Source organism: Populus trichocarpa, chromosome 8 (genome assembly GCF_000002775.5).
Source record: "Populus trichocarpa isolate Nisqually-1 chromosome 8, P.trichocarpa_v4.1, whole genome shotgun sequence".
NCBI lineage: Eukaryota > Viridiplantae > Streptophyta > Magnoliopsida > Malpighiales > Salicaceae > Populus > Populus trichocarpa.
This window is the reverse complement of record NC_037292.2, coordinates 4,410,330-4,429,784: the sequence shown is the minus strand read 5'-3', so window position 1 is coordinate 4,429,784 and position 19,455 is coordinate 4,410,330. Positions and strand designations below refer to the sequence as shown.

The window sequence follows — 19,455 nt, the reverse complement described above, 5'->3', positions numbered from 1 at the left end:
ATTATTCCCGCCTGTGAATCTTGGGCTCCATTCTTTCGAGCAAATAGAGGCAAAAATCATACATCTTCGTGCTTTTCAGACAAATAAGATACTGCATAAATCTCTCTCATGCGACAGAAAAAAAATAAAATGGAAGGCGTTTTTCTTTCTTCGTGTTATTTTTTATTCAGGAAGGAAGGTGGTCTTCACGTTAACAAGCTTTAAAGGATCGAAGTTAGTAGTTGACAGCCGCAACTTAGTAGTCCCCACGTCTATCAAAATCTTCAAACAGAAATATGATCATGGACCAACAAATTTCCAGTGCTTATAAATACTTGCATATTCAAATCTACCCTCACACAATTACAAATCACTTTTGCTCTCTGCTTAAGCTGCAACAACCTCCACAGAGAATATGGCAAGCAACCAGCTCACAATTGTCATCTGCTCTCTCTTGCTGCTCCCATTAGCCTTCCTTTCAACAGCTGCCCATGATGAAACTACTCCAACCAAGCCGGTAGAGAAGAAAGTCGATGTGGTGGTTGAAGGCATGGTCTATTGCCAAAGCTGTAAGTATTCTGGATCATGGTCTTTGACAGAGGCCGAGCCAATCCCTTCAGCTAAAGTCAGTGTCATTTGCAAAAATTTCAAGAAACAAGTCACTTACTACAAGGCATATGAAACCAATGCATATGGTTACTTCTACGCACAACTTGATGACTTCAAGATGAGCAACAATATTTTGGACCATCCCCTCCATGGTTGCCATGTGAAACTCATTTCATCTAGTCTTGCAAACTGCAGCCTCCTCTCCAATGTTAACTATGGACTCTATGGTGCTCCACTTCGATTTGAGAACAAGGTGTTGCGAGGAAGTCATTACGAAGCTGTGATCTATGCTGCAGGTCCCTTGGCTTTCCGACCAGCTCAATGCACTCCTGAAACTCATGTCTGATATTACTGCTCTTTCACTGATCTTTTAGCTCGTGACCAATCTTCATCTCGGTTTTTATTCTTGTTTTGTTCCCTCCCCTGTTGATTTTAACTATAATCTAGGAATGGTGGCTATCTGTTCCATTTATTCAACGACTTTGTTTCCTTTGCATGAAGTGTTACTTCTTAACTATCACAATGTTGTTGTAAGCTATTTCTTTTTCTTGGCTGTATTTGCGAAAGTATTATAATGGCATAAAGAGTTGCATTTTATCTATTACAAAGTCGTTGTTTAGATATTTCTTTCTCTAGGGCCCAGGCTGTATTTGCAGACATCACGAGGACTCTGATGACAGATCACAGCACAATGCAGATGAAGATGATCAGCTGCAACCGGAGATTGGAATAAAGATAGTGCAGGCAAACGCTAAACCACATTAGAAGATTTTGATATGAAGCATGATCAAAGAGATCAAATTTTAACGAATTCAAGCACAAGCCAAATGTTGTGGTAAATCACAACACATTAAATAAGCTACAGATTGAAATCTTATGTGCCATTAATAATAACTGCTCCTAAAAGTCCAATGGCATTCCAAACATTTTATTTATGTCATCCATGGCCGCTTTTGTAAAAACTGTTGGCTCAAACAAATCAGAGTTGCTTACTCTGGAGGACTTGGGTGGTGGCTGACCTTGTTGATGTTCCAGATCATCATCAGGAAGTATTGAAAATCCGCAAATGTCTTGTTTCATAACTGGTGTTTTATCCTGCTTTGGTCTCTTGGTTCTTACAAAATCCATTGGTTTCCCAAACATGTTGTTGATATCATCCATAGCCTCCTTCAAATTGACTGTAGGATCTACTAATCCGTGGTGGCAAACATTCTCCACCGCCGCCGCATCTAAGATGGTAGACCCGACAAACCTGTGAACAACTGTATCCTCTCTATGCTTTATTCGAGGCAAGCTCTCATCATCCATATAATCAGAGCTTCCAGTTGGAAGATCCTTCGGACTTGGGAAGACAAAAGCATTTAAAGGTAAAGCAGATGACCGAGAACCTTCTGCCAGATTTCGAGTCTTACTCTCCTTTAATTTATTCTTCTGAGTTCTGTCACCATTTTCACCGCTTTCTTCATCATCAATGAATATTTGGAATGGTTCTTGATGAATCAATGGGATTTGAGCTCTACCATGCACCTTCAGGGAAATACTCTTTTCTTTTTTTTGATGTAATGATTCGGTTCCATTGTCCAAATTTTCATCAATAAAGACATCAAATTCACTGTTCAAACTATGCTCTTCTTTTGGTCGACTTCTGCGTGATCTACTTATTGGAGCAATCTCTAAAGGCTCTCGAAACATGCTATTGATGGCATTCATGGCCTCCTTCATATTTATTGTAGGGTCCAAGAGTCCATGATGGCAGGCATCTTCTGCTTCTTGCTTCCCAACTATTGCAGTGTCTACAAACTTTACCACGACCGTGTCATCTCTGTGACACATCTTGGATTCATCTGACTCTCCTGTATCCTCTTGCTGCTTAGATGCATCTCTCTGTCCAATCTTTTTCACATGCTCCTTCTTCGTGGACAGATCACTACCCAAGCCAAATTCACATGAATTTCCTGAAAATCCAACATGATTAGATTCCTTCATTGGCTTTACATGCTGAGAACTCCCATCCGGTATCTTTTTAGGTCTATCCTCAATTCTGTATACATTCTCATCGTTCTCTTCCGTCTTCCTGGTAGATTGAGGTCTTTTACCACTCCTTCCTGTCTGGTGCTGCAAGACCTCTGTGAAAAGTTAGATGACAGAAGACCTCTACAAATAATGAAGGCAGGTCAACATCTAAAACAAAATGAACACCACCTGGATGTCCTTTTTCTTGTGTCTCTCCATGCGATGAAGAAACTGCTCATATGATTTCTGCAATTCATCAACAGGCTCAGCGAGGCTGTTCAGAAGTTGTTTCAGATGGAGGATATTGCTTAGTTCTATTTTCAAGAGAAAAAATCATATACCACCCAAAACATCAAAGGGCTATGTAACATAATGAAATACAAAAGTTACTATTTTAGTAAATGATGTATTTGGCAAGTTGCTATTCTTTTTGTGATGCAATAAAGCTAGTAATTAGCAGCCATAATATGTTCTTTGCATGGTAGAGGTAGATGGTCAAATAATGAATAAGGTTTTCATTCTCACATGAGTTCAGAGTGAGGTTTAGCTTATATTGACAGGAAGGGGAGAACAAAAAAAACAAAATATAGCTTCTAGCATTCCCTCAGGAACCAAGAGGTGAAGCCAATCACATGAACAAAATGCAAATACTCAGTAAAATGACTGCATTTTGTAGTCCATTTAGATAAAAAAAAAAAATATACGTGACTGCTCAATCAAGCCAGCTGCTTCAAATGAAAGGTGAAAATGGCTAAGAAACCCAGTTGAAAGGGAAAGAGGCTTTCATCTAAGCTCGTAATCCACTATTTTCTCAGAAACCTTGACATTCTCAACCTTTAGCCAACAGGTAAGAGTAGTCCCACCTAAAAACTACATTGCCGAGAAAAACAAACATGCCCACTGTCTAGATGCAGAACTGGGAAGTCACTAAACTGCTAATTGGCCTCATGCTTCCAAAGGGTTGCGTTACAAAATCCATGTACCACTCATTCAGATGTGTTGTAAGCATTTAATGATAATGTGCAGTAGAACTAAACATCAAAGGTCCTCTTCCATTCAAATATTGAGATATATTTTGAAATGTAGTTAACTTACTTCTGAACCCCTAAACGGTACATGTTCTCAGCGTCTTCAAATTTCTTCATCTTCTCATAATACAGAGCATATGCCTGGTAGAATAACGACCGCTTTGTTCCTATGCGATTCATTTCCATGGTGCTCAACAGCGCTCTTGGATCATTCACATAATCCATCTACTCAATCCCATTCAAAATAAACAAATAACCAGAATTACAATGATAAAATACTACAGCCAGTCTTTCTTAACATTTAATACACTTTTATTTTCTCCGATTTCATTTTCTTTTCTGTTTGCCCATTTTACTCAGACACCAAACAAAAACAGAGAAATCAAGCAAGAAAATAAACAGCCCAAGTTCAAAAATCAGAGTTATCTAATAAACCAATCCAAAAACCAATAAATTAGACAAAAACATAAAAAGGGAAAGAGACGGGTTCTGAAATTCACCAGCTGTAACCAGACACGAAGGTAGCGCAAGTCATTTCTGTAACGCCTATCCGACTCAAAACTCTGTGTGCATTTTTGCAAGAAACGAGGCAGCTTTTGTTTCAGTGCATCCGGATGCAGACACTCCTTCAGTTTCTTAATCCCCCTGTTTAAGAACAGATAATAAAGTTCGGTTATCAAAAGCAGCAGCAATATTATTATTAAAACAAGCAAAGAAGAGAAAAGAGAAAGATTAGGAGTACCGGAGCCAAGGGAGAAGAGGGTCATTGCCAGTGTAAGATTTGATGTCCGATATTAAAGAAGAGAAGAGATCATTATGTTTGTGGGTTATTGACTTCTTTGTTTCCATTTGGAAATACAAGAGTTGATTAGTTGCTTTGTTTTGTTGATAGAACACCAAGTTAAGTTGAAAAGAAGCAACCAGAGAGAAGAAGAGGGAGGAGCGGAGGATTGTGGGTTTTTGAATTTTTTTTTATGAAACTACTATATCAGAGTATAGACCTGTAACCTGTTACTTGTTCATGGCTGAACCTGACTGGGTTCGATATGGGTCTGGGTCAGGCCAGACTTGTTTTTACAAGTCCAAAGCCCGGACCGACCATGTTATTTAGTCTGGTTCATAAGCCCGGACCCTGCCCATGGTACTGTAGCCAGGAAAAAACCATGATCAAAAGCACCAAACTAAAGCAATCGCGAATCTACATTGTTATCAATTTCCTTATCAAGTTCGTGCATCACTAAGACCTTCCCCGTCAATTCCTTCAAGTCCTTGAAAAACTAGAGCTTGTTCAACTACGATTGGGATTTTTCACTGAATTAGAACATCGATCGATATTATATATCCCATTTAGCATGTGCAGGATCTCATATGCTAACTTCTGTCGTTTGATCTAATGGATCGTATATTTGTTTAAACTTTTTAGAGTACTCAGACTCACCCTCCATTTTATCGACAGGAAAGGAGAAAGAAAAAGGAGATTGGTGGCCGAGGGCGTGATTTGAGAGAAAAAGTTCAAACAACCGATTCTATAGAAAATAAAATAAAATAAAATTTATTGAATGAAAAATTTAAAAAATAATTAAAAAACAATCCAAGTTCACTTGAGTTAACCTGTAAAATCCATGATTTAATCATGAGATTTGGGATAACTTCGTAAAAAGTCAAATTAAATCAAATTATGAAGCCAACCTAATATTGAATAATAAAATAAAAAAAATATTGAAAAACCTAGAAAACAGAGTTAACTCGGGCTAATCTTTCAAACTTGTAACCCAGGTCATGAGGTTTAGATTACTTTATGTAAGGTAAACCTGAAAAAAAAAAAACAATGTTAGATTCATAATCAACCAAATGCTGAGGGATGAAAATGAGAAAAAATAAATCAAAAAAGATTTAAAACAAAACAAACAACAATCGAAAGAATAAAGATAATTTTGACCTAAAAATAGAAATAAAATGTCGATTGGTGAAATTTAAAAAAATAAAAAAAAAATGATCTAAATAAAAAAAACGAGAACAAAATTTGATCTGAAAATGTCATTAAACCAAATGTTAAGTAATAAAATAAAAAAAACAAATCAATTAAAAAAAACTTTAAATAAAAAAATATCAATCAAAATAACGATAATTAAATTTGAAAAAATAAAATGTCAAACGCCTTTTATTTTTTGAATCTTAAAGAGATGAGAAAGAAAATAGGGAAAAGAAGAAATAAAAGAAAAGCACACCACCGCCTCATCGGGAAGTTCTTGCTGCGAGGAATCTAGTGCAATGACGAACGATCGTGATTGACCACCGTAAGTGACCTCACACATTGTTTGTTTGCGGTGTATAACTGTTGTATGTTGGTGCGTGCAGTGCACATGCCCTGTTTGTTTACCATCGTCCACCATATTTATTTCGGTTTCAATTTTGGTTTCTTAACTCTTAGTTGTTTGAGATAAACATGATTTTATTTTATTTTTTCAAATCAAACACCAGAATCTTGTCGCGACATTATGAGAGCTCCATATCCAGGCATCGAAGATAAAAATACCAAATCAAATCTCAAATAAAGTTAGTGCGAAAGGATCAAACTAAAAAGAATATCTAGTAACAAAAAAAATTCATTTGACCTTCCAAATCAGTTCCAAATACTAACAAATAAAAGAGAATCAATATTTATTTAAGCTCCAAATTTGATCCTCAAAACTCTAATTCTAGTAAATTAATAAAATCGAATCTTACTTTGTCAAACCAAAGAAAGTAACACACAATCATACAAACAAATCACCACAATTAATTCTAAAAAGATGTAACATTAAATGATAATTTTTTTTTAAAAAAATCAAGGTATCAAAATGAAAAAAAATGTAACGGAACAAAAAAAAATCACTACACTAAAATCTCTCACACGACACGGTGAAACACTGCATTGATGCCCTTTTGTTTTTTTTTTTTTTTTTTTAAATTTTAAATATTTTTTAAAAATATCTTACCCTACTGTATAAAACACACACTAGGACACAAGGGCATACACTAAAGTCATCTATAAACGTTAAATTGTTTTTTTTTTAAAAAAAACTTTTTTATATAATTTTAATATGTTAATATAAAAGAAATAATATTATTTCTATATTTTTAATTAAAAAATACTTAAAAAAAATAGCGGTACGCTCTTAAATCTTCTCCACCTAAACCCTCTCTCTCTCTCTCCCTCTCCCTCCTCGCCTCACTCAATTCCCTCTCATTATGGCAGAACCAGAATCCGACATTTCCGACCCGGTCGTACAAAACCCTAACAATGAAGACGAAGAAGACCTCTACGAACAAAGCGACGACGTCGAGGACGAGGACGAGGACGAGGACGAGGACCTCGAATCCCAAAAGGCGAAGCTCCGAAACCGATTTCAGAATTTCTTTCGCAGAATACAACACGAATCGGTCCCAATTCGTGTTCATGATGTTGTAATAAAAGGAAACACGAAAACTAAAGACACTTTGATTGAAGCAGAAACGGCGTCGCTTAAAGATGCGTCTACCTTTAAAGAGTTGTTTGCGGCTTCAAGCGATGTGAATTTTAGGTTACAAGCACTTGAGATTTTTGATTCGGTGAAGATCACGATTGATTCGGGCCCGCCGGAGTTGCCTGGGACTGCTAACGTGATTGTCGATGTTGTGGAAACTAAGAGCCCTCTCTTGGGTGAAATTGGGGTTTTCAACAAAGGCGAGGTATACATCTTGAATGTATTCTTTTTCTAGTTGGAATTGGCGGTGTTTGGGTAATTGAATAATGTTATAATGTGCGTCTTTGTAGCTTCGATTTCTTGTGATTGATTTTGTTCTAGTGACTGTGAGTGATTTTGATAGAAATGTGGGAAAATTTGTGCTTGTTTAATTGATGACTGAATAACGATGCGCGTCTGTTAAACGGGAAATGGTAACAGTGGAAGGGAGGAATTGCATTTGTGTAGTTGGTTTTGTTTAATATGGTGCTATAATTGGTCACTGTCTAGTGTCTACCATCTAGGCACAAATAAAATGGCATTTTTATACTTTGTTTCAATTTTTTGGAATTGCGATTAATGATTCGGTGCTCTGTTTGGTTGCTGAAAAACAGGGGAAATAGAAAGATTTTAATGGCTTAACTGGTTTGTGTCATTACATATTCGTATTAGTGACTAGGAGCATGGAACTGAACATGTCTAGTGTAAGGTGGTTGATGTGGGCTCATAATGGCATGCATATGTTTACTGTTATAATTCGTATCGGTGGGGCATTAGATAGCTGAATATTCTGCATTTGCATAATTATAAAATCTCTACTGAGTTTGATTCACGTTTTTACACTATAGGTTCATTTCTCAAGATTTATTGGAAACTAAGGGGTTCCTGAAATTGTAAGTTGGTTTTGTAGGCTTCATCATCAACATTGGAGGGTACACTCAAGTACAAAAACATATTTGGTTATGGGGATCTTTGGGATGGCTCTCTGGCATATGATTGTGACCACAAGGCAGAGGTAAGTGCTGGTGTGTTTTTGCCAAGATTCAAAGGACTTGTGAACCCGGTAACAGCGCGACTATTCCTGCAATCTCAAGACTGCCTAAAGTTTTCCTCTTTCAAAGAGCGATCACTAGGGCTATCTCTTGGCTTATTCTCAACCAGGAACCATGATGTGGTGTACAATCTTGCCTGGCGTACATTGACAGATCCATCACGAACAGCTTCGAGTTCAGTAAGGGGGCAGCTTGGTCATGGTTTACTTTCATCTTTGAAGTACACATTTAAGATTGACAGGAGAAATTCACCTCTGAGGCCAACACGTGGATTTGCTTTTGTTTCTACAACCCAAATTGGTGGCCTTGCACCTGATAGTCGCAGCTTACGATTTTTGCGCCAGGTTTGATACTCATTTCATGTTTGATCTTCTGGTTTTCCTAGTACCTGTTTTATTCAGTTCTTTCAAGCATTTTTCTTTCCTGGCAATGCTGCCACTTTTTGGCTCTATGCAAGCTTGTTTTGACTGCCTTCTTTGCTCATGTCTCCACCTCTCTCCATATGTCATTTGTTTTTATGTAGCTTAGCTTTGTCAGTTTTCTTTTACCATAAAAACTAAATGTCTGTGGTGTTTTGAATCTCAATGCTGTGGGATTAGATCATACTGAAATGTACTCTTGTTTTTCTCTCAGGCCAGCCATTTAGATTCTGGAAAAGCTCTGTTGGTCACTTTTTATTCCTCACAGTTATTGATGGCTTGTAATTTTTATTATGTGTTAATAACACCTTACAACTTTTCTCCCTGCATCTCTGAAACTTTCCCATTCATGATTTTGGCATAGAAAATAATGGCCATCTGCTGTATTTTAATGCAAGCTATGTTTTTGAGGTGTTCTTTTGGCTGTGTGTTGGGGCTCACTTTGCCTTTTTCCAGGAGAAGCAAACAAATTTTTTACTTCAATTTTTGTCATGCTAACAGATCTAAGAACTAGGCTTTAGTTTTTCTCCAGGTCAACTCAAACTCCATTAATGATAATCAGTAATTGTCTTGCTGCTAGCTTTGTGGGGGATAAAGTAAATGGATGGTGGAGTCAACTGTTCTGCACTGAAATATTTGAGTCCTTTAGTCTAGTAGGCAACAACTAGAATGCTTAATGTTGATCCCTTGCACTGGCTAACATTGTCCCCACTTGGACAACTCCATGCCTACTTGTACAAGCGTGGAAGTTGGAAGCACCAAAACTGCATAACTTCTAAATGACAAAATACATGTCATGCCCACTTTTACCCATTCTTTCCTTTTTCGTTAAGAAAACAATGACAAACAAAGTTCCATAGCCGCTTTTTGTTAGATTTGTAAGGAAAACATATTCAATTACCAGCTTCTTTGTAACTAATCATATTGTTGCTCTCATTCCCATCCTAAAATTTTCTGGTTCCGCCAGTGGCTGCCAATACAAGTTTTATCTAGAGAGCAAATACACTATATATACTAATTGTTCAGATGTGGTTCACCATAAAAAATAGAGAAATATATACCAACAAAAAGTCAAAAGAATTTAAAAAGAAAATTTTGAATTTTCTGTTTGTTGTGTTAGAGTATGAAGATTGTCTGGGTTTGAAGAACCTTTCATGTGTACCTTTCTAGAATACCAATCTCAAATGATTTAAATTGGGGAACAAAATAAATGTTCACACAAAAGCTAGCATTTCGATTTGTTTGTCCTAAACTTGAAAGCTAACATGTCATTCTCAACATTTTAAATTCATGCACGAGGCTCTGCTCCTCAATCTTTGTTTGTTAAGTGGTTAATTAAGCATAGATTAGTTGTTGCATGTTACTTGGGAATAATTCACACCTCTTGTCTCTTGAGCTGTATTTGTTCAATAATGAGCTATTTTTCATTAATAAATTTAATTTTAAGCATGGTTAAGAGCTTCAGGTTTTCAACTGGTCTTCTCTGTTTACATCATATATGTATGTGGTTGTATTTGCTATGGTTTCTATTTTAAAACAAATTGGTCTGCTTTATGCTACTATGTTGATTATACTTAGCTATTGGATACCTCATTAGAATATGAGATGCCTGTTTTTTTTGTTCCATCTCCATTACTTGCACTTTTAAATCTTGTGTGCTTTCCATTTTTTCTTACTTAAAACAGGAGCTTGATCTTCGTTGTGCTATACCTCTTGGATTTTACCATTCTGCACTGAACCTGGGAATATCTGCTGGTGTTGTTTTTCCCTGGGGATCTGGATTTTCAAGCATGCCTTCACCACTGCCAGAAAGGTTCTTCCTTGGTGGCAACTTATCTCCAGTTTGCACTTTGGGTGGTCCAACATCATTATGGGGGTTTAGGACTAAAGGTCTTGGCCCTACTGAGCCTCGAAGACAATTGCAAAATAACCCAGCTGATGAGAATGCTGATTCTGGAAGGGATTATCTTGGAGGAGATCTTGCTGTTGCTGCTTTTGCAGATTTTTCTTTTGATTTTCCATCGAAGTGGTTAAGTGCAAAAGGAATCCATGGACACCTTTTTGCTTCTGCTGGGAATGTCGACAAACTAACAGAAAATTCATATCGGAATTTTTCTTTGCAAAAGTTCACTCAATCATTCCGTAGCTCCGTAGGAGTTGGAGTTGTTATTCCTACAAATCTCTTCCGAATGGAGGTGAGTAATTTTCTTACCTTTTCATTTTGTACCTAAGCAGTAGAGGACATTTTGGGCTTTAAATTGTAGCTGTTGAGCACAATCCTATTGAAACAGTGGGAGAGTCAACATCAAAAAATTTAAATGTCATGAAAATGTGAGCTATCTCGTCAAGACATTGACCAAAGAACTTAAAGAGTCATGGAAGGGTTTCTCTCAATGAAATATTTATTCTTCTTGTTCTACCAAATAAATGGAATGTACTATTATAATTTGTGCCACTTACATGCTGTCTAGTAACAAGAAATGGATGATGGGAATGAAAGTTTCCATTTTGAAGTTGTTTGGTTGAAAGGAATCAATGGGGGATGGAAATGAAGAGAGGGAATGGAAATGAAAATTTATTTGTTTTTGTTCTTATTCTCATGGGGGAGGTGGGAATGAAAACTTCATAGTGATATCTCCTGTTTTAATCTGTTTTTTTATTCTTTTATTTATTTCTACAAGACCTCAGTCAGGCATTTCATCTCTAATGAGTTTGATTTTATTTCCAGCTGAATTATTGCAACATCTTGAAGAAATTTGGCGAGGACCGTGGCAAGTCAGGATTCCGTGTCAGCTTTTCTTCTCCATCATAGAATACAGAAAGTCCTCCATGCCAGGTGGTTGAGTTTCCTTTTCTTTTCTCCATTTGTTTTTGGCCTTGCGAAGAAAATCACACATTAGACAGCCTTCATTTTTTTGTTTCAAATGTAATTTTGATGGTGGAAAGTCGGTCCGGAATTTTATGGTGCACAAAAAGAGGGAAATAATACGATAAAACAAAACATTGACGTAGGCATATGTTATAAGGTATTCCATGAAACCATTGAGTGGCAAAGTATTTAGATCGTTATCCATGCCATTTGTTGATTGCCTGTCACGACTCGGGAATCAGATAATCTTTTTGTGTGCTTGAACTGCAGGATTATTCATTTTAATATGGTCTTTGAATTTGCTGAAACTGTGAAATGTACTTCAGGAGGGTGCATATCTCGGTAATGCTGACTGTTTTAGCTAGGAGACGTATAAACTATAAGGAGGGCAGATAGGATGAGTAGTAGTCATGTGTGCTAGACCTGATCTTGTTGCTAGAGGGCCTGGTGAAGCTCATTATCTTCTTGAAGAGAACTTGTAATCTGAAGTAGGAAATTTTGATGAAAGAAATTCCAGTAATCGGGAAGTAGATTGATACAAAATATAAAACATGCGGGTAGCAGGCCTAGCCTGAGATGGTAACGGATAGCATGCAGAAGCTCTTGACCGTAGAGAAGCCGGAAGGCTTCCAGGGAAATAGGGGAAATAGTAGACCTGACAAGTCTAAATTGAATGGCACAGAAATTCACGAGGTACCCTGGTCAGAAAGCCGCCTGCCTTTGTATGTGGATGGACCGTGTCCTTTTAAGCTGGGCTTTCTTTTTGTTGGCCCAAATAGCGAATAGTTTCCTACCTTTTCACAAAAAGGCGTGCTTTAATGGTCTTCGATCCTAGAACTTTCAAGTGAATCAGTTCAACACGCGATTCTCGAGTATTTGAGATGCTGATGGAAGAAGACCAAATCATCACTTAAGATGGAGTCCAATAGCAGCTTGAGGGAAGGTACGTCTATATATATAGCCAATGCTTTTAATCTCCTGCTTCTTTCCTTTATTTTTTCTCCGCTAAGGTGACGAATTCATGCATGGTCCATTGAGGTTATAGTCAATCGAAGATGATAATTGGTGAATGGGGAGTTATAGACTCTCTTGGGGTTGAGATGACAAGGTTCTACTGTAGACATAGCTAGGCTTGCAACGTTTCGCTTGTCAAAATTAACATTGCTGATTTTGGCAGTCAATTATTGTTTAAAGAAGGCAGTCAATTTGCGCCAGGCCATGGTGGATCTCTTGCTGGCACATTCATTTCGCATGGTCCCCTCTAAGGACTTGAAATCTAATTGTTCTGTCAAAAATGGACTACATGAGGTTACAAGGTCATTGAACTAGATTCAGCAGTTTCGCCGTCAATCAAATCCATGTAGAGGAAGCCAGCTCTATATTGGGTCTGCTAAGTCAAGAAGCAAGACCTAATTTGAAGAGACCATCGGGAAAATTAATGATCCTCACTGGATTCCAAACTATACTTTCAATTGTTGTGTGGAAAAGAAAAGAGAACTGCCAGTCACTCTCGGCATTTCTATCAATCTTTCATTCTTTCCTTCTGTTTTTGTTCTTCTTTTATGAACGGGGCCTGTCTAGCTGTAAAAAATTAGTAAATTGCCTAAATCAAACTAGTTAGTAACAGCCTAATAATTGACTAATAAAAAAGTAATTTTACTCCTTTTCCTGCCGTAACTAATTAATGGCCCGACAATGGATGTTAACATGGTGCTTGAAGAAGTGCTAGTTCTTTCAACTTAAAATAAATAAATAAGAGAAGTGCTAGTTCAACGTTGCAAATTGCAACCACGAGATTCATGCAACTAGCCTAAATTACTAGGGAAATACAAATGACGGGTAATTTGTCACGGCCGTCGCTGTGGTGGAAAAAAAAATGCTTGAAAAGGAGACAAAACATGCCTATGAGATCAAATTAATTAGCATATTAATTCAGCATATTGCAAAATTAATGTTCAATATTATAAATTTCCTTTCAGTCCATGCATACGTTTCCTATGTGAAGGCAACTCAATTAATTAACTAGCATTTTCTTCTGCTTAGTCTAACACACAATGTTAATTGGTAAGCATATCCCATTTCACAACGTCAGGAACTTCCATCTAAAATTGACCAGTTGTTTGATTTTGACCACCTTTATGAATCGGATGGTATTCATAGGTTGATCATGGATCAATTATTTGACTAGTGATTGTATTGATACTTGCGAAGTAAAGCTTTCCATATATACCAAAAACTTAATATAATGAGCTAGGGAACAGTAGTTGTTATGCTCTTGTTTGAACACGAAGCTTTCATTGATGAAAAACCTGAAAGGGCAGCTGGTGTTGAATATGGTCGCCATATCACATGCATCATGCTGGCAATATTGCATCATGCATGGACTCTACATGATGATGATGATGATCATCATCATCATCATGGTGGTGTTAAATACAGTTGTGTGTTGCATATGTAGCCAGGAAAAAGACAGACATCCTCGTTCTCAAAGGATGGTAGATCCGCATTAATAGGTTCACGTATTCTCATGCACAATAGAAAAGTAGATTAAAGAAACAGTGTGCAAAAAGAAGAAAAACAAAGGTCCTGTTGCGAGTTGACTTCACAGGTTAGGTGTTCGATGCCGAATCTCCCAGTCCCGGACCCAACCTTTTTCTAGCTTTATTTTAATAGTTTTCTCAGGGAAACCAGCCTATACGATTGGTAATGATTTAGAAATGATCTGCACAAACACACACACACACACATATATGTTTCGAAACAGCATCTGTTAATTAATTATCCTTTTTTTATTGGATGCTAGCTAGCAGTAGCATTGGTCTCTTAGAATTTCTTATCAAGTACATTTCATTTCATCTGATATGTCGTGTTGTGATTCCAAACTCTCCTTGGAAGAAGTGAACAAAAACATGGCGACACCTAATTTCTTTTGAACTAGTAAGTAATTGCTAGGCATTTATTACTCGGAGGTTACAGCATGCCTCCAAGTAAAACTTAAATGAGACTAAAGTTAACTATGTATTAATCATGCAACAGACCGCAGCCTGCAAGTAACTCTCGCTGCAGGTTGAACAAATCAGACAATCTGGTTGAATTGATTTTTCTTTCTTTTTATATTTATATAAACAATTAATCAAGTTCATCCTTGAATAAACTCATTTTAGCTTCTTTTTTTTCTTAGATCAAAGTTGAATTGACTCATTAAATCTGGCAACAGATTTTGTCAAATGTGCACCAGCCCAGCGAATGAGATCCGAGCCCAACCATTGTAATTAAAACTATATATAGATGGATTAATTTCAAGTTCTTTTTTCATTCAAAGACATTCTTAGTTACGCCACACGCCTAATAAATTTAATTTTGACACCAGCCAACTATATCAAAAGATGACTTTGCCAAAAGAAACCATTGATTCTTGGGCGGCTTTGATTTCTCTCAAGACCCTCGTGATTCTGGGTATTTTTTAATTTTTTTTAGCAAAAAGAAAGTAGAAAAATCTTTAGTTAGGTTATATGTCATGTAAAGATTTCATTACATATACACGTAGCCTCTAAATGTAGTTAGAGTACACGAGGATGGAATATTAGGTTTCCTGCAGAATTAATACTATATGCTACTTTTCCTTTCATGTCAAAGCCTGAAATTAAATGGTTCGTGAAATCAAGTGCAATTTTCTTGAACATCGAGTCACTTGTTAAACGATGATGATCTTTTGACATGAACTATAAAAAATCATAAAACTATCGCGGCCTATAACCACCTACAAACAATTTTTATATAAGATATCATATTTTTATTTATTTATTTAGTATATCCAAGGGTTCAAATGTTGTAGATGTTCTTATTAATTATTTTACAATTCATAAGGCCCTCCTTTAATCCAGCCTTTATATAATAATAATAAAAGAAGATAAAAACAATATGAAACTATTATAATTAAAACTTCAGCTATCAACTTAAAATTTATACTTTTGAATTGATAATTTTTTAATATTTTAATATAGCATTTTTTACTAAGTGGACAAAAATTCTCTTCAAATTAAAATTAAATTTACATATAAAAAAGTGTAAATTAATCTATGCAAATTTCAATCCTAATAAGTGTAAGGATTTATAGCTAGCTTTTAGTTTCCATCAAATAATTGTTAAAGATACTTTACGTTATATAATTCTTTTTTTTCCTCTTCAATATTTGACTGTGAAAACCCACAAGTTTAGGACAAACAACACATAGGCCGAGTAATTATTGTATACATACATTTGTGTTTTTTAGAGAAGTTGTGGTTTTTACACCCACATGCATGCTATTGATCACAATTATATTTTAAGTGGGATGAAAGTGAGAAAACTTAAACAAAATTAAATTAAATTGAAAAGCATTGCTACTTGATATATATATATATATATATAAAAAATTACTCAATCATTAAATTAAATAACGGAGGAAAACTCGGGATCTTGAGACACTGCTAGCTTGTCATAAAGCCTTGTATATCTATCTAAATTTGAAAATGAGTTTTTTTTTTTTGTTTTGTATATTAATTTTCTGGTTGAATGGACTATTCGACAGGACCCTCCGATGGAAATTGTTGACCGCATCAAAATGCTGCCTAAGTCTAAATTTTTCTGGTTGAATGGACTGTGCAGTTTGATTAAATTACAAGATCGATCGTTTTCCAAATGAAATTCAAGAACTAGATTGGTATGGAAGCCAGACATCACAATAATCAAATCGAAGTTGAAGGCTGAGGATGTAATTATTGGAATTTGGAACTCTTTAACAGTTGACAGTAGTAATTAATTTTACTTTTGTGGACAGAATTATTCTACTATCTTTTCATCATTTTCTTAAGCCAATGTTGCTCGCCCTGATCAATTATTTCTGGACTGGCGCAGAATATTCGTCTATATATAATTAGAGAGGGAGGCCCCTCCGAGACGGAAAATATGCTGAGCAATTCCCAACAATTGGAAACCATGAAGTACAAGAACCGAGAAACAAATTATTTTATACAAACTCTAATACCAATACTGACAACTGCCATCTTTATAAATTCAAATACGGTAATGTATTAATTGTTATTAATTTGATCTAATATAAATTGGGAGTTAAATTAAAGTTAATTAGTCACTGCCTTAAACCGGAGATGAGGTATCCATTCTCCTTCCTTTTAAGAAACTACTATATCAGGTACACTAGTACAGTAGTTTTCCTATTCTACTAATACTTGTATTAAACTCATATAATCACCTGAATCTTATACCGCATTATTTATTAATTAAAATACTAAAATGAAATATTTCCTTACAAAATTAAGTTGAAGAAAAATGATAAGTCTATCAATTTTAAAAGATTATAAAAAAATTAAATATATAATTAATTAATTATATTCAACTCATGCATGCGAAGACGCGCAACTAATATTGAATAAAGATGGGAGTCAAGGCTGTAGTTAATAGTAATTATAATATCCTTTTAGACTTGCTAGCTCTAGTCTATTTGGGTCTTTATTTAGTTCATTTCCTCACTAATATATATATGCATCCTGTAGTTTTATAATCTTTTTTCAATTTTCAAATGCTGGCCCCTGCCAAAACCGGCCGTAAGGTCATGATGGAGCACATCCAATCGAGTTGTTGTTTTTAATTTGTGTTTGGTTTAGCTTTTGTGGTTGAGGTTGTGGTTGGGTAGAACCCAATTATATACAAAACTCAACCACAAAAGCTAATATTTCTTACTTTTCATAGCTTTTTAGTGGGTTTTACACCCAAACCTCAACCTCCACCTCTAACACAAACATTAGTTAGCGACTGACCATCACTCAAGTTTCCTGTAAACGGTGTTCCCAGCTTTGTCTAGCTAGTTATTTTCTTAATCTAAATATTTGCTTTGGGAATTCAACTTTCATAATCATGATCTTGGAACAATTTTCCTAAACCAACTCCCAGGCCAAATCCATATCTGACATTCTTTATGTTTCAAGAGAGGGAAACTATATGGCTGACACAACCTTTCTAAATTACAAGGGGTGAATAGAGTATGTGAGTTTCAGGCTTGGATTTGAAACTGGTATGGCTCCTCTCCACATTTTACTTCTTCTAGGGTATTATTGTTCATGACTACTGTGGTGCATTAGGTTATGGAAATGGCAATTGCCAGGAGATGGAAATGAGAAGGCCTAGTTATCCGTTTGTTTTAATTGTATGCTGGATTTATTAAACTCACAACCCTTTGGGATGCTTGTCCAGCCTTTAACAGGCTTTATTTTTCTTGTAAAATAAAAATAAAAAATCCATATCTGACATTGGTTCTTGATATTGCTAATATAATTGAAAATAAATAATATCTTAACTTTTATAGAGGACGATTCTCCGATCAAATTAAATGATTAATTAAACCCGGTACGGTGATTCTGGCTTTTTTCTTTCCAGCGTACAAATTAGCACATCGCACTTGCATATCTGAAAAAACTCATCACCAATTGGTTCTCAGCGTTATTTTTCTTTGCAGCGTACAGATAGTTAAACACTTTATTTTTTTTTTAGTTTAACGTGGGTGTCCGGGTTAACTTGTACACATCTTAACTAATCCTACAGGTCTTGAAGTTAACGACCATATAAGTCTTCAATGGCCATCATATGAACAATAACAGGATTCGAACCTGAGACCACATAAACTTTGCCTGTATTTTTAGTTTCCTTTAACCTGGACAGAGAGAGTGAAAGAGCATTTTTTTCAAAATTTCTTTTTTTTTTTATTATTTACAATACATAGTCAAATTTAATAACCAAGAAAAAAAAGTGTTCAAATAACACGAACATTCTCTTGTTCAAGTGCCCCGCCAAGAGCAGTCATGTTTGGCGTGGTTTTCGTTAGGTGTGGATTCTTATAATTAATTAATTTGGAGTAATATGTCAAGATTAATATCATAATTAACAAGAGAATTAGGGCGTAACAAATGTACTCCTATATTCACAGAGACCCAAGAGAAATCGAAGAGTTGTTGACATGGGTGCCAGGGTAAGTAGTCTTCTATAAAGATAGACAAAATCCGTGATTCTCGACGCAAAGCCAGTACGGGGAGTTAAGTTGTGTGTGATGACTGATGAGTGACAGCCAGCAAAGTTTGATATGGCTATCCTCCATTGATGAGCTATGATATTCTTTTTTGCACACATGCGCATGATGTTCAGCAATTTTTCTTGCCTTAATTTCTCTCCCATATATCATTAATTTGTAGCAAACGCAGCATGCCTTCCTCGATCTACGAGTCACAGGCTGACCATATGAGCATAGCTTTTTCTTCGAGAATTAATGCCATAAAGAAACCCATTCAAATAAGTGCATAGAAATTCCATTACATTAATTATGCATTATTAGAGATCCAAATTAATATAGAAACATGAGTTTGAAGAATAGAAAGAAAGAAAAAGCTACTTCTATGTATCATATTATGCTGTCCAAATTCACCGAGCCTCGGCAATTAATGAACCAGGCTAATAAATAAACTATGACTCAATTAATTATTTAGATATAGTAATTATAAATTTACTTATTATATTTTTTTAGCTTGTGATTCTCACAAAATGCATTGTTCAATTATTTTTACAGTATTTTTTAAAAGAGTTATTCAAGCTGATCATGAGTATATATATACTCTCTTTTTTAATCAAAATTTGATAAATACAAAATATTTTGAAAAAGAATTATAAATACAAGCTATTGTACATGCTAAATGCCATTCTCCACACACACATATGCAATTATCTATCATTCATTCATCTACATGCATACATACATGGTATAATAAATGCATGACAAACTACATTATGTATGCATGTATGTCATAAATAAGTAAAAAAAAAGTACACAAGCTATTTGCAAGACAGTTCAATAGAGCTACATATTCAAGGGCTAGGGTTTTGAATTCCAAGTCTTGTAAATATTATTATTACCGATGCTTATCTGATTTTATTCCAAAAGGATATATATATCCATTT

General features: G+C 35.6%; 3 protein-coding genes across 3 annotated transcripts; 2 read left to right on the top strand and 1 right to left on the bottom strand.

Annotated features, from left to right (window-relative positions):
• Positions 1–114: 114 nt before the first annotated feature.
• On the top strand, positions 115–1,196 carry LOC7472444 (non-classical arabinogalactan protein 30). The gene has a single exon (XM_002312138.4). It carries the CDS (start codon positions 395–397, stop codon positions 932–934), a length of 540 nt encoding a protein of 179 aa, XP_002312174.1. The 5' UTR covers positions 115–394; the 3' UTR covers positions 935–1,196.
• Positions 1,197–1,349: 153 nt separating this feature from the next.
• On the bottom strand, positions 1,350–4,654 carry LOC7462087 (uncharacterized). Its single transcript, XM_002311208.4, has 5 exons — positions 4,372–4,654; positions 4,130–4,274; positions 3,697–3,854; positions 2,791–2,875; positions 1,350–2,703 (listed from the first exon to the last, which is right to left on the bottom strand). The coding sequence occupies exons 1-5, from the start codon at positions 4,476–4,478 to the stop codon at positions 1,489–1,491; spliced, it is 1,710 nt and encodes a 569-aa protein (XP_002311244.3). The 5' UTR covers positions 4,479–4,654; the 3' UTR covers positions 1,350–1,488.
• A 2,131-nt stretch (positions 4,655–6,785) lies between these two features.
• On the top strand, positions 6,786–11,739 carry LOC7462086 (uncharacterized). The gene is made up of 4 exons (XM_002312137.4): positions 6,786–7,340; positions 8,025–8,510; positions 10,271–10,780; positions 11,314–11,739. The coding sequence occupies exons 1-4, from the start codon at positions 6,861–6,863 to the stop codon at positions 11,395–11,397; spliced, it is 1,560 nt and encodes a 519-aa protein (XP_002312173.1). The 5' UTR covers positions 6,786–6,860; the 3' UTR covers positions 11,398–11,739.
• The last annotated feature ends 7,716 nt before the right edge of the window (positions 11,740–19,455 follow it).

What these genes read in the sequence shown, in the direction of transcription:
- LOC7462086 (XM_002312137.4), top strand. Translation starts at nt 6,861, where the DNA reads ATGGCAGAACCAGAATCCGACATTTCCGACCCGGTCGTACAAAACCCT. An exon ending in GCTTACGATTTTTGCGCCAG is followed by an intron (nt 8,511 to 10,270) that starts GTTTGATACTCA and finishes TACTTAAAACAG; the next exon opens with GAGCTTGATCTTCGTTGTGC. An exon ending in CAAATCTCTTCCGAATGGAG is followed by an intron (nt 10,781 to 11,313) that starts GTGAGTAATTTT and finishes TTTTATTTCCAG; the next exon opens with CTGAATTATTGCAACATCTT.
- LOC7472444 (XM_002312138.4), top strand. Translation starts at nt 395, where the DNA reads ATGGCAAGCAACCAGCTCACAATTGTCATCTGCTCTCTCTTGCTGCTC.
- LOC7462087 (XM_002311208.4), bottom strand. Translation starts at nt 4,478, where the DNA reads ATGGAAACAAAGAAGTCAATAACCCACAAACATAATGATCTCTTCTCT. An exon ending in CCTCTTCTCCCTTGGCTCCG is followed by an intron (nt 4,275 to 4,371) that starts GTACTCCTAATC and finishes GTTCTTAAACAG; the next exon opens with GGGGATTAAGAAACTGAAGG. An exon ending in TTCGTGTCTGGTTACAGCTG is followed by an intron (nt 3,855 to 4,129) that starts GTGAATTTCAGA and finishes GGGATTGAGTAG; the next exon opens with ATGGATTATGTGAATGATCC.